General features: G+C 44.2%; 1 protein-coding gene across 2 annotated transcripts in view; it reads right to left on the bottom strand.

Moving 5' to 3' along the window:
• NECAB1 (N-terminal EF-hand calcium binding protein 1) overlaps positions 1 to 12034 on the bottom strand; it is a 38514-nt gene extending 26480 nt beyond the window's left edge. The window contains exons 1-3 of one of the 2 annotated variants that reach the window (XM_053395681.1): positions 11537 to 12034; positions 9170 to 9194; positions 1965 to 2073 (exon numbers count right to left, since the gene is read on the bottom strand). In XM_053395681.1, coding sequence (XP_053251656.1) covers positions 1965 to 2073; positions 9170 to 9194; positions 11537 to 11647 — 245 coding nt within the window. In that variant the 5' untranslated portion in view covers positions 11648 to 12034. The remainder of the gene's footprint in view (positions 1 to 1964; positions 2074 to 9169; positions 9195 to 11536) is intronic. The other variant, XM_053395680.1, reaches the window with a different exon arrangement.
• Positions 12035 to 12748: the final 714 nt, after the last annotated feature.

Raw genomic sequence — 12748 nt, forward strand, 5'->3', positions numbered from 1 at the left:
GTCTAAGAACGACTGGGGGGTGGAGCTTGCATGCCTTGTTTGTAGCTAGTTAATGCAAGCTGAGGGGTTTTTTGAATGCTGGACGCCATTTTGTTGCACGTGCTGCTGCAAACTTTGCAGTGCAAAGCCAGGCTGGGGAGCCATCTTAAGTTGAGGCTGCATAGGCATTGTGGTGCATGTGATTCAGATTCTATTCAGTTGAACCTCTGGTTACAAAGTTGGTTGGACAGTGTTCTCGAAGCTACCAGCATGAGTTTGACCAGACTGCAGGAGGACAGGAAGACTGGAGTGCCTGGAACAGGTGAGGCTGCAGGTCCCTTATTTTGGCTGCTGGTCCCTTATTTTCAAGGCTGCTGGTCCCTTATTTTCAAATCTGTAAGTTGACAGCTATGATAATAAATCAAAGGAATAATACAAAAATGCAGTTTCTGGGGAAATCATACACCAATGCAAGGCAGAGGAGCCAAGCCAGAAGAAAAGGGAGCAAACATGGTTGGCTCCAGAAGGAAGGAAGAAAATGATATGCAGAAGCAACATACACAGGTTAATACATTATCAGGGTTTTAAGAATACTTGTAATTTTATTATGAATGGACAATAATTCAAATGGTTAAATTTTTACAATGGACATGTAGTATCTTGATATACAATGGAACCAAGGAAGGGAATAGGGGGATGTCAATTTGTTCTGTTTGGATTCGTTTTTTATTATTGCTGTTTGTTTTATTTTTGTTACTATTGGAAAATTAATAAAATGTTACTTTAAAAAATGCTTCCTAATATTAATGACATAGCCCAGTTCTATGCATGTTTACTCAGCAGCAAATCCCATAGAGTTCAAGGGGACTTTCCCCAAGTAAGTATACAGGACTGCGGCTCTTTGCAATCACTGGTCCAAGTGATGTATTATCATTTGCATTTAATAAACTGGAAATCAATAATGACCAATAGCAACTTGTCCAAGGCTATTCACTGAGACAATGGCTATGATGGCACCTGAACTCACATCTCCTAGGCTCAGGCTCAACATCCTATCCAGAAACACTGGCCTTTCTAATCAAAGACACCAAGGATCAACCTGCAGATGTGTGACATTCTAAGCACTGAGCTATGGTCATGCCTCTTTTCAAGCAGATGTAGAATATGGATAAGGAACCTGTAATATTCTTAAGTGGGCTCCTATTCACATGGTTGCACACCTTCCATGCACGACAGGAGAACAACAGAATGCCTACTTTATAAAACTAGAACTACTTCTGAGGCCAGCTTACATAGAACAGGCAGAGGGCTGAAACACAAATAACAGGGTCATGGTGCGCTAACACTGGGTTATGGTGAGCCTTCCTTCTCAAAAGAGGCAAAATAAATAATAATATATTTATACCCCGCCCATCTGACTGGGTTTCCCCAGCCACTCTGAGCAGCTCCCAAAATAACAAACAAACAAACAAACAAATAAAATAAAATAAAATAACAATAATAATGTGATAAAACATCAAACATTAAAAAATTCCCTAAACAGGGCTGCCTTCAGATGTCTTCTAAAAGTCAGATAGTTGTTTATTTCATTGACATCTGATGGAAGGGCGTTCCACAGGGTGGGCACCACTACCAAGAAGGCCCTCTGCCTAGTTCCCTGTAACCTCACTTCTCGCAGTGAGGGAACCGCCAGAAGGCCCTCGGAGCTGGATCTCAGTGTCTGGGCTGAACATTGGGGGTGGAAAAAACCAGAAACTGGGAGTTACAAGGAAGATGAATTACTCATTTATTGTTATTTTTGTAGCATCTTGTTTAGAAACGCAGAATGCAGGCCGTGGGCACCAAACAGGGTATATATAGGCTGCTGTTCCATGGCATTTCATATGCTATTCGTAAAGCTGCAGTTTTCCCAGGAAAATTCATATTGCACAACCATACCGCCTTTCTAAAGGCTGCCCATATGACTTTTAAATAACGTTACCCACTCTGTATTGTGCGTGTCGATGGTGTGAAACAACTCGTGCAGTTCCTCTCTGCTCAGGATTCCGTCAGCGAAATAAGCTTTGAATTCATCAAAGGATAGTTTGCCATCATCTGAAATCAAAGATGCAGAAGGAAAATTGGTTGCACAGATGGCTGGTTTTTCCCTTGAAAATCAAATTGATTCTAGGAAGGTGTTTCTTTAAACAACAACAAGTTTTCTCATTTTTAATCTCTGCATAGAGCCGAGCTCTAATACTAAAGGGGGAAAAAGAGGAAGCGAGAGAACTAACAAAACCAATGATCAATAGATAAGCACAACAGCAGGCTACTTCATGTCTTTCCTTAGGAAAACACTTCGTTTTTAAAAAAAATTTATGTACTTTTATTAAAGATTTTCTTGATTTACAAAAGTATGTGCAATGTCTCTCTCTCGTATTTTTTCCATGTAACATTTTTACAAATCAGTTTCATTTGTTGAGACACTAGAAGAAAAGAGGGAAAGGGGTGGAGGGGGGGAAGATGGGTGAGGGTTGAGTCGGGTGGCAATGTTTCTATTTTACTTAATATATGTAGGGTTTGGTGTCAGCATTGGTTATGCAGGTTCTCTGCTGTTCACTTGTGTTCCTTTGGTGGTGAGAGAGGTTGGGGTTGGCCTAGGGTGTGGCTGTTCATTTGTGGTTGGCTGTGGTGGTCTTTGTTTTCGTGTGTGAGTGGGGTGGGTGGGTGTTTTGGTTCAGGTTAGCCATATTGATTTGTATGCTGTTGGTGGATTTTTGTCATTGTCTTGTTGGGCAGTGTATGTGATAAAGGGGAGCTATACCGGGGTGAAGGCGTCTTCTTCTATTTGTCCCCATGTCAGTTTCAGTTTATTGGTTAATTTTTCTAGTAAGGCTGTTTCCGATATTATCTAAGCATCAGTGTTCTATATCTCGGTGACATCAGAAAGAAGGCTGAAATATAAGGAGCCTGAGGCTGGAAGTAAAATGTGGGTGGTTAAAAAGCAATATATCAAAGTTAGCCCAAAACTGGAGATTTTTGTTTGAGGATACACCCACTTCATGTCAATCCAGCCAAGACTAGTGATGAATCTTGGTGAAATGTTTTACCCAAAGCTTCAAACTTTTTAACATCTGTCATCACCAAGGGCTGATCTTCTCAAGGCTGGAACCCCCAGCACTCCAGTAATATTTGAATGGTGCCAATTCTCATATACAATTATTCCCAGGACAATGCAGAGCTGGTGCGTGAACCTTTCACCCGACACGCTGCTATTCCCACATGATTTAAATGGGACCTGAGCACAGGAAAGCAGAAACCCCACCTGTAACTAGAGGGGAGGGTATGAACCTGGCCTGGTGCACGCTGAGCCATCAGTCCTTCCTCGCCCCCAGAATCCAGTCAACCGAAACCCCTGGACCTGGCTCGCCAAATTGTTATAAGAAAAAAACTGCTCCTTTTCCTTTATGGGGTACCCAAGAGCCTGTATAGCAGGGGTCGGCAAGGTTTACTGGCCATGAGACGGATCACTCCCACAGAGATTGTCCATGGGCTGGACTGGTGCAGCGCAACACCGGAAATCGCATCTGCGCATGTCCATGGCGCCGGAAATTGCTTCTGCGCATGCCCAGACACCCAAAATTGCACCTGTGCAGAAGCGATTTTCGGCGTCTGGACATGTGCAGACACGATTTCCAGTATCTGCATGTGCACAGAAGCAATTCTGACACCACTCAGCGAGTGGTGCGCCACTTTAGTGCAGTGCGCGGGGGACTCACTGAGCGGGCGGCTCGGTTCGGGGTAGCTTGTGGGCCACATCCGGCCCATGGGCTGCACGTTGCCGACCCCTGCAGTATAGAGTCCTTCTGTAGGTTCCCTATGGGCAGAAGGAAATAACAGAAGCCAACCAAAGAATATTGAGAAGCAAAGCAGCTAGTAAGCCTGATCTTTATTAATCTGTTTCAACAGGGTGCTCAAACCCCCATGCAGAAGGGAGGAGGAACCCAGAACATTGGTGTGCAAGCTCTTATATAGACTTTTGAACTTCCCACCCTGTAGCTCAACACCCCCCCCTATACATCATATATAGATCACTGAAGGGGCGGTCTACAGCAGAAAAACTGTTTCATAACAGAACCACATGTAAAAAAGGTTACGTGAGGAAGAAGAAAACCCTTTCCGTCTGTCGCTACAGGAAGTGTGCCGCAAAGCTGCTATTATTTGAAGGAGTGTGGTCATACTGGTTCATACAATGCTGGGAATGTCTAAGCATGCCAGAGTTGCAGAACATGGCTGCTGATTACTCCACATTAGACCCCAGATATCTCCCAATGTGTGCTGCTTCTTCATGATTTTTAACCCAACAACTTTGGTTATTGTGCAAAACAGTGGACTTATTTCTGGAGGTTATATGCAAGGTTGAGGGTGTGCACAGCCCTGTGGTTCCTACACGATTACAAGTTAAAAACCAACCCGAAGGGGTGCTAATTACTGAGTTGGCTTTTTAAACAACAGAGCCCAAACTTGCACACAGTCAAGCACAGTATCTTCCTAAGCTTGTCTGTAGCAATGCAAGATATGAAAAGATATAAAAATTACACACCAATATTAAGCACAGTAACATAGCTAAGGGATAATAAACACGAGCTGCTAAATATAATGGCACAATACTTTTGCTTTTTCTTCTTTTCTTTTTTCAGCAGAACAGTCTTAAACATCAAATTCAGAATCTAAATGTGCCTGTCATTTGGCATCAAATGTGAAACACTGACTGAATGGCAAGAATAAATTTGCCTTGATAAATATGTGATTTTGTAAGTAGCTTGACTTCTACATCCTCCAGGCAACAAGTTCGCTTAGCTCTTAACATACTACTGCATGCCACCCCTTTGAGTGAAGCGAGATTCTAGGGGTATCAGGCATGCTTTACACAGGATTTGTGGTTCCTTTTGGACAATTAGGCACAGCAGAGACTACAGTGCCTTTCTGATATATGGTGTTACACACACACACACACACACACACACACACACACACACACACACAGAAGCTTTCAACAGAGAAAGTTCAGCACAACAATATCCCAAAGAGGGTTCTGTCCCTCTCATTTGCACAGCACTGAACTGACACCAGCATCTCTCTCCAGCACATTGTTTCTTAATGCCAAACTGCCATTCTAAAACTCCAGTCCTCCCTCTAAAACTATGGTACTGCCTTTAAAACTACGTCCTTCTGTTCAGGGATGAAGGAAACCCATCCATTTGCAAATGAGATTTGCCTTGTTGTCCTTTGACTTGCCAGTGGCTCAATACCCCAAAGAAAATTAGCTTTCACCCATGTTGATTGCCTAGGATTAAAGGGGGATGGATGGCCGATACTCGATTTAGGAAGATTGCCTAGGTTAATTAACTCTTCATATATGCTTATCCCAGGGGATTAACAGGGGCTAACACACATCTTAAATACACATGAGTCTGGCTATTACTTCCAAGGAAATTAGTTTTGGCACCCCCAAACCTTAATTAAAACCCGGCTCTAAATTTATCAGGAATTTAGGACATCTTAAAATCCTGGATCAAACATTATATGCAAATCCACGGGAAAACCTAGAAAAATGGGCTTCTTAGGAAAACGAGGAAATTAACAGCCATGCTTAATGAAGGAGAAAGGTTTAGAGAAGATATTAGTGAATGGAATCTGGTAACGCAACGAAGTTACCTTTCAAGGAAGCTGAAACAGCGCAGGCCTAGTGATGCTAGAATCCTTTTCTCATTAAGTCTTGCTGCAGTGAGGTACAGTCGTACCTTGGAAGCCGAATGGAATCCATTCTGGAAGTCTGTTCGATTTCCAAAACATTTGGAAACCAAAGCACGGCTTCCGACTGGCTGCAGGAAGCCATGTCGGACATTTGGCTTCCAAAAATAGTTCGCAAACCGGAATGGTCACTTCCGGGTTTGCGGCGTTCGGGAGCCAAAATGTTCAAGAACTAAGCTGTTTGAAAACCAAGGTATGAATGTAGTTGTAAGGATGGATAGTCCTCTCCTTCCCACCGCTCTCTAATGCTCCTCTTCTTGAGGGTCTTTCCCAAGCAGTCACAGACTGCATCTGCTCACAACCACTCTCTACTCTGCCCTCTTTGTGTGTTCTAGGAGACCAGGGGAGAGGGGAGCTGGTCGCAGCACCATCTCTGTTTCCTCTGCTTCTGTCTCTGAGTCTGAACCGCTCTCTGCCACAGCCTCTTCCTGCTCACTAGTGCCTCTTCAGCTTCCAATGCCTCCTCCTCCCAGTCTGCTCCTTCTTCTCCCTCTGACCACTCATCGTCATTCCACCACCAATCCCCTGGGCTCTGAGCCTTCTTCCCCTGAGGGTTCCCCAGCTAGTGCCTCCAACCACTCCTCTGACTCCAGCCAGTCTGTGGCAATATGTTTAATGACAAGAGTTCAGAAATGGCAGGCGGTAAGTGGAGGGCGAACTGCTTGTTTGGGGAGGCACTTGTCCCCCAATCCCTTCTGACACCATCTATGATGGAAGTGGCAGCCCCCTATGATGGTAGTCATCTACAGATTTTTGTGGTGGAAGAAGCTGTTCAAGGCTGCCTAGGCAGGCATGTGGAAGTCAGAGGGGGCATAGTCTCCCTGCCCCAAAATAAAATAATAATAATAATAATAATAATAATAATAATAATAATAATAATAATAATTTATTTATACCCCACCCATCTGGCTGTGCTTCCCCAGCCACTCTGGGCAGCTTCCCAAAAAATATTAAAATACAGTAATGCATCAGACATTAAAAGCTTCCCTGAACAGGGCTGCCTTCAGATGTCTTCTAAAAGTCTGGTAGTTGTTGTACTCTTTGACATCTGGTGGGAGGGCATTCCACAGGGCGAGTGCCACTACCGAGAAGGCCCTCTGCCTGGTTCCCTGTAACTTGGCTTCTCACAGTGAGGGAACCGCCAGAAGGCCCTCAGCGCTGGACCTCAGTGTCCAGGTAGAATGATGGGGGTGGAGATGCTCCTTCAGATATACTGGACCGAGGCCGCATCATCAAGCACCAAGGCTGCATATGTTATTGTCCAAAGAAGGCTGAAAGCTTCTCCACACCAGATTTCCTGGCTCTCTTGTAGAAACAATGAAGTAAAAAATAAATAACCATCTCTCAACCCTCTTTAGGGCTGTCTCCAGGCTCACAGTGGCCACAAGGGAATAGCCCTCACTCAACCCAACCTTGAACTAAACAACGCCCAGGTGCCACAAGAAGGGCTTCAGCTAGTTTCTCTCAATGACTTTCAAAGTAGAAGAAAGATGCCAATTTTCTGTCCTCTGATCTTTCAAAAAGTTCACATCTTGAAGACAAGACGAATCATGAAATGAAAGCCTTCGCTGAAATCCCATTTTCTTCAGATGAAAAGTTAACCAAATGCAGTATCATTCCCCCTGGCAACATATCTTTTGAGAAATTATTTCACCCACCTTCCTGATCTCACATACTCTCTTCCTAACGTCTTTCATTAGCATTTTCTCAAGTAGTCATAGAAACCTGTTTAGAGCTCTTTGGAGAATAAACTAAACTCTAAAAGGTTATATATATATATATATATATATATATATTGTTTTATATGAGAATGGTGTTTATCTCTGGCAGCTTACCCACCAACAATGTGTTCAGTAAAGGAAGATTATATGGACTTTCCCAGCAGGCTGCAGTCTAACACATAAATCCTAACGACAGGGTGTAAAAGTTTTCCTAGGGAAAATAGGAAACTACCTTACATATTGAAGCAGACCAGTAGCTTGATACCATCTACACTGACTGGCAACAGATCTCTTGGGTTTCAGGAAGGGGACACTCCCAGCCCTAGCTGGAGTGACCGGGGATTGCACCTGGGACGTTTTGCACTAAGATTTAGCTGCCCAGTTCCTCCTTACAGCGAGGAGCTTAGGACCCAAGGCCCAAGTAGCTATTCTGGCAATGGTTCCTCCCAGACAGATCCGTCATATTAATACAATTCAAAGCTTCAACAGAATTAAAACAAACACTGTACACAATTTGACAAGGGTATTATTAAACCAAATCCATGCATCAAAACTTTAGATACTCTTTGGGGTAAATATAAACATAAATTAAGTCAGGGATTCTCAATTCTGGCATCATTTTCCTATAACGAAAAATGGAGGAAGAGGTTCCATTGGGGAATATTAATTTATGGAAAATGCATGGGATCATAGAACTTAAGGAAAATCTACCAACTGTGTTGGCTCAGAGGATACATCCACTTCAGAAAGACTTTGGGGGGGGGGGTTGAGGGGAAGGGAGTATTGAGGGTTGGTCACAGTTTTTTTTTGCACCATATAAACTCTCTACATATCATGTATTCTCAGTCAACTATGCTGTGCCTTTCCTCAGTTCTTAATTATTGCCTGCCTTTTAGGAATGCAGTTCGAAGGAAATGTAAACACTGCACAGATGTTTCTATGCAGGACCCAGCTTCTATTTGCAATGCAAGATTTCTGCTTAGATCTTGTATTGTGAAAGGGGGAGTAGCAGATCTGGAAGTCAAAACTGAACTTATTGAGGTTATCATATTAAAGCTCTTGGCCCACCCGTCCCAGGACTTTCAACTATAACTAGCACTTAGCATTAGGTAAATCAAAGCAACTACCTTAGGTTGTGGATGCTAAGGTGAGGAATGTCACAGAGGTGCTAAAAGATGCAGTGTGTCGTGTGGCCTGCCTGGTTCTCTCAGGTGCAGTGAAAGATGCTGTCCTGTTATTGCCATAGTTGAAGTAAGCATCTTTCTAGAGAGCAACTCTGTTCCCTGCATCTCTTTTAGTCCCAGTCTGAACTGCTCGCCTTTCCACATACACAAATTTAGTACCTCCAACCTTTATCACCTATGGCAACAAACCACTTGTACTTGTCCACCTATTTTACATAACGAAACCAGATCTGTTTTGCACATTTGACCAAACAGTCCTTCTACTGTCCAGAAAGCAATCTTCCAGTGATGGAAAAACAAGAACAAATCTGTCTTGCCACCAGCATCCCACAGATAAAACCATCAATGCCACTGTGTGCTACCAAGACTACAGAAAGCCCATTTCAGAGCACTCTATAACCCAATGCAAAGAGTCAGACTAAATATCCCAGTGGAATCCCTTAGTGCTTTAACACTACATTTCTCTGAAAATAAAGAAGTAATTGGACTTACCATTTTTATCTGCTCTTCTCAGGACCTGCAAAGAAATAAATTCAGGCTAAGTACATAATACTGATGGCACCTCTCCCCGAAACTCCTAATGACTGCTCCCAACAACTTCATGTAGATGAAGGCCCAAAGACCCCCTTGGCAAACTGGACAATAGCTGTTCCAACCCAAAGATTATAGTAATTACAGTATCTCAGTACAGGTAATATTTCTGGAGGTAACATTTTCTGTTGGATAAGGGATGGTGAATGTGTTCCAAAGTGCATCCATGCTAAGTGGGGAGTCATTCTCAGTCATGCACAAATTAGCAACTGCATGGAATATGGCTACCAACTTATAGTGTTGGCCACCAACCAAAGATGGCTTGGGAATATTTTGCTCAATGTGAGGCTTGAACCCACAACCATGAAAATAAAAGTCTTCTGTTCTACTGGCTGAGTTATCCCAATGGTGTTTAGCACATGATATAATCAACATACAATAGTATTTATTATTTAGCAGGACCTGACCATTAACAGTGTATGGGATTCAACATTTGATGCTTGTCAAAACCTTGTAACCTGACAAAAAAACACTATTTGCAGCCGCTGCAGCTGAATGTACCTGATGTAATCTTATACCGTCTTAATTTACCAGCTTCTTGTGCACAGGATTTCCCCCTAGATGCCTGATAAATGCCAGCCATCCTTTCTCTACATGCTTACAATATTAATTAAGTTGGCACCTCTGATTGACGAGATGGACTGGTTCTGTTGCAGATTTTGGTCTCATTTTTGTGCTTCTCTAGATTCGCTTTGTTTCTTACAATGTTTCCTTTTTACGTAAATAATTTTTGAGATTTAATTTTAATTAAAATTTAATTTTAATTATATTTTTAAATTTAATTCCCCCCCCAAAATGCATTTATATTCTTTTGTGTGACCTTTGAGGACCTTTTTGGGGTGGAAAAGTGATCTATACAATTTAATATCTATTGTATCACATCGTATCACAGGCAGCCTATCCAAGTACTAAATGAGATATAGATGTCCTTCCATTTTCCATGGCAATCAACTAATATTCAAAACCAGTCTGGTTGTCCATAAGAAAGTAACCCAATTAGTAGTTTGAAGTTTTTAATTTCCATTCATATGTCTTTAGCCACTGAAATTAATGAGCACAACTAACTTAGTTTAACCCACATTTATTTTTATAAAAGAAAAACGTTAATGCATTAGAGGAAAATAGATGGTATAATTTTGCCTCCTACAAATGATGGTGTGGATTGCATTTTTTACTTTGATTTGCTCTCCCCATTTGACAGGCTAACTTGCTTCTCTTTCTATGACTGCAATCCTACCTACACTTACCTGGGAGTAAGCCTCACTCAAATGCAAACAGACTTACTTCTGAGTTGATACAAATAAGGTTAGGATTGTGCGATGAGCCGCCCCCCTTCTTATTTTTATTTACAAGTGTATCAGAACGCCACTTTCTAAGCTGCCTTATCACCCTGCATACTAAAAACAGTAATAAAAAAAACCTCCAAGGAAATTATGCATTGAAGATTCCCGCAATGCCCATCGACGCTATCACAGATCTTTCTTTTTACTACGGGAGTACTATACATATTCGGTAACAACCTTGAGTAGCAACCGAGCAGCAAAACGGTTTTTTCACCTCCCCATTTATCTTATCAATTTCGGAGGCGTCAGAACAACACAAGATGTGGGTGCCTATGATCCCATTCTCCAGTGCTTTTGTAAAGTGGTTTTTTTTAGTTTTAGTCTGAGGGAGTGGTGTTTAACTGATTCACCTGTGCCATTTCTCAACCCCCCATCCAGAAACTAGGAACGTAACGAGGAAGAGAAGATAAACTCTTTGTGTTGAGGCACCGCGCCTGCGATTTGCCTCCTGATGGCTCAATTTTGGGGATGCCCATGGCATCTAAAATGTTGAGGATCAAGATGTTTTTAAAACCCAAAACCATGTTCCAGCATGGTCCCCTGAGAGCTGCCAGGCTCTTTTCACCCCGTTGGGTAGCTCATAAATCTAATCATCATCATCATCATCATCGCTGCATGATAGGCAAACGTTCAACAGGTGCAGCTTGCCTCCTCGGTCCGCAGATGCAGCGAGCGGCGGAAGCTTCACCTGTGGATCGTTTGCAGCTCTCGGAGGCGCAGGTAGGAGCCCGGTGGGGAACAGGCGGCCACCCCCCCCAAACCCCCCTCCATGCTCCCTTCCAGGGAAAACTTTCTGATTTAGATGCATCCATGATCCATCTAGATCCAGAAGATGCTGAAGCTGGGGGGGGGGGTGTGGAAAGGGGAGATCACCAACCAAGCAAGCGCAACAGCTATAACCCAGAGTGACAGGCGCCCTGCTTACGTCGAGAAAGATGGAGAGTCCTTTGGTCATGGTCAAGGCAGCGCGGAATTCTTCGCAGGCGTCCGCGGTGGAGGGAGACGTTTCCGCGCTACCATCCGCCGCGCCGTCCATGTTGCCGGCTGCCGCGGCGAAAGGGCCGGAGGGCTGGGCTGGATGGGAGCGGCAGGCGCTGGCGGCTCCTCCCTCCGGGCCAAAGGTCCCCCCCCCCTTGGCCTTTGGGGGCGTCCGGGTCGCTGTCTCCGCTGCTCCGCCCTCGACGGGCCGAGGAGCGAAACGAAGGCGCGCTTTCGCTCGCAGCCGTCGGCTTCCCCTGCTCCTTTCCTCCCCTCCGCCTTTGGGGAACTCGGCTGCCTGCTGCTGAATCGCCGCCCAGCGCGTTCTGAACCTTATTCGGTGAAGCAGCCGCGAACGCCTGCGTTCCTGAGCATGTGCAGAGTGCCTTTTTCCTAGTGAGCTGTGCAGCAGCGGCGCACAATACCGCTGCTCGGCGGACGTGGCAGATTTCGGAGGTCTCGCGTTTCCTTAGCAGGATTCGCCCACCAAGGCCAGGATCCTGCTTCCTGCAGCAGCCAATCAGGTGCTTTTGGGAACTCCACAGGTGGGGCTTGAAGGCAGAAATTGCTAGTCGGAGATACACTACCTCCGATCACGGGGGGCTCCATAAAGGCTATGTTCACATTAGAAGCTTAAAATGTAGCCATTCCCGCCCCACCCGATCCAGCTGCATTTCAAGCCAAATTTGCATGGTGTGTTCACATCAGTGTGAGAAGGGGCAAGAATGTCTTCCTTCCCCAACTCATGGGATCTTTTTGGTTCTCTCTCCCCTGCAATCCCTCTGCCAAAAAAATACTCATGAAGCTGCCCTCTGCATATGTGAGACAGCTGTTCCGGTGTTTACATTGGTGCTAACTCCACATCCAGTTTTCTGTATTGTTCTTGTGCAAGAGTGTGCAAGCTGCCTTGAACTGCCTTGGTTGGTAGAATGATGAAGTGCAACATCATCAACATCATCAAAGTATTGCTTCATACCTTTACATTTCACGGCAGAGTCCCAGAACTGACAACAGATGCTAAGACTCGGGGCATGTACACACGCTGCAATGATGTGTACATTCAGTGCTGGATGCAGGTGCCTTTTTGAGGTGCTGTGCACACATCATCCCCATGCCATCCCTGTCCAACACTGCTTGCTGATCTAAAGTGCATTCTGCT

Source organism: Podarcis raffonei, chromosome 7, assembly GCF_027172205.1.
Source record: "Podarcis raffonei isolate rPodRaf1 chromosome 7, rPodRaf1.pri, whole genome shotgun sequence".
In the NCBI taxonomy this organism is placed as follows: Eukaryota; Metazoa; Chordata; class Lepidosauria; order Squamata; family Lacertidae; genus Podarcis; species Podarcis raffonei.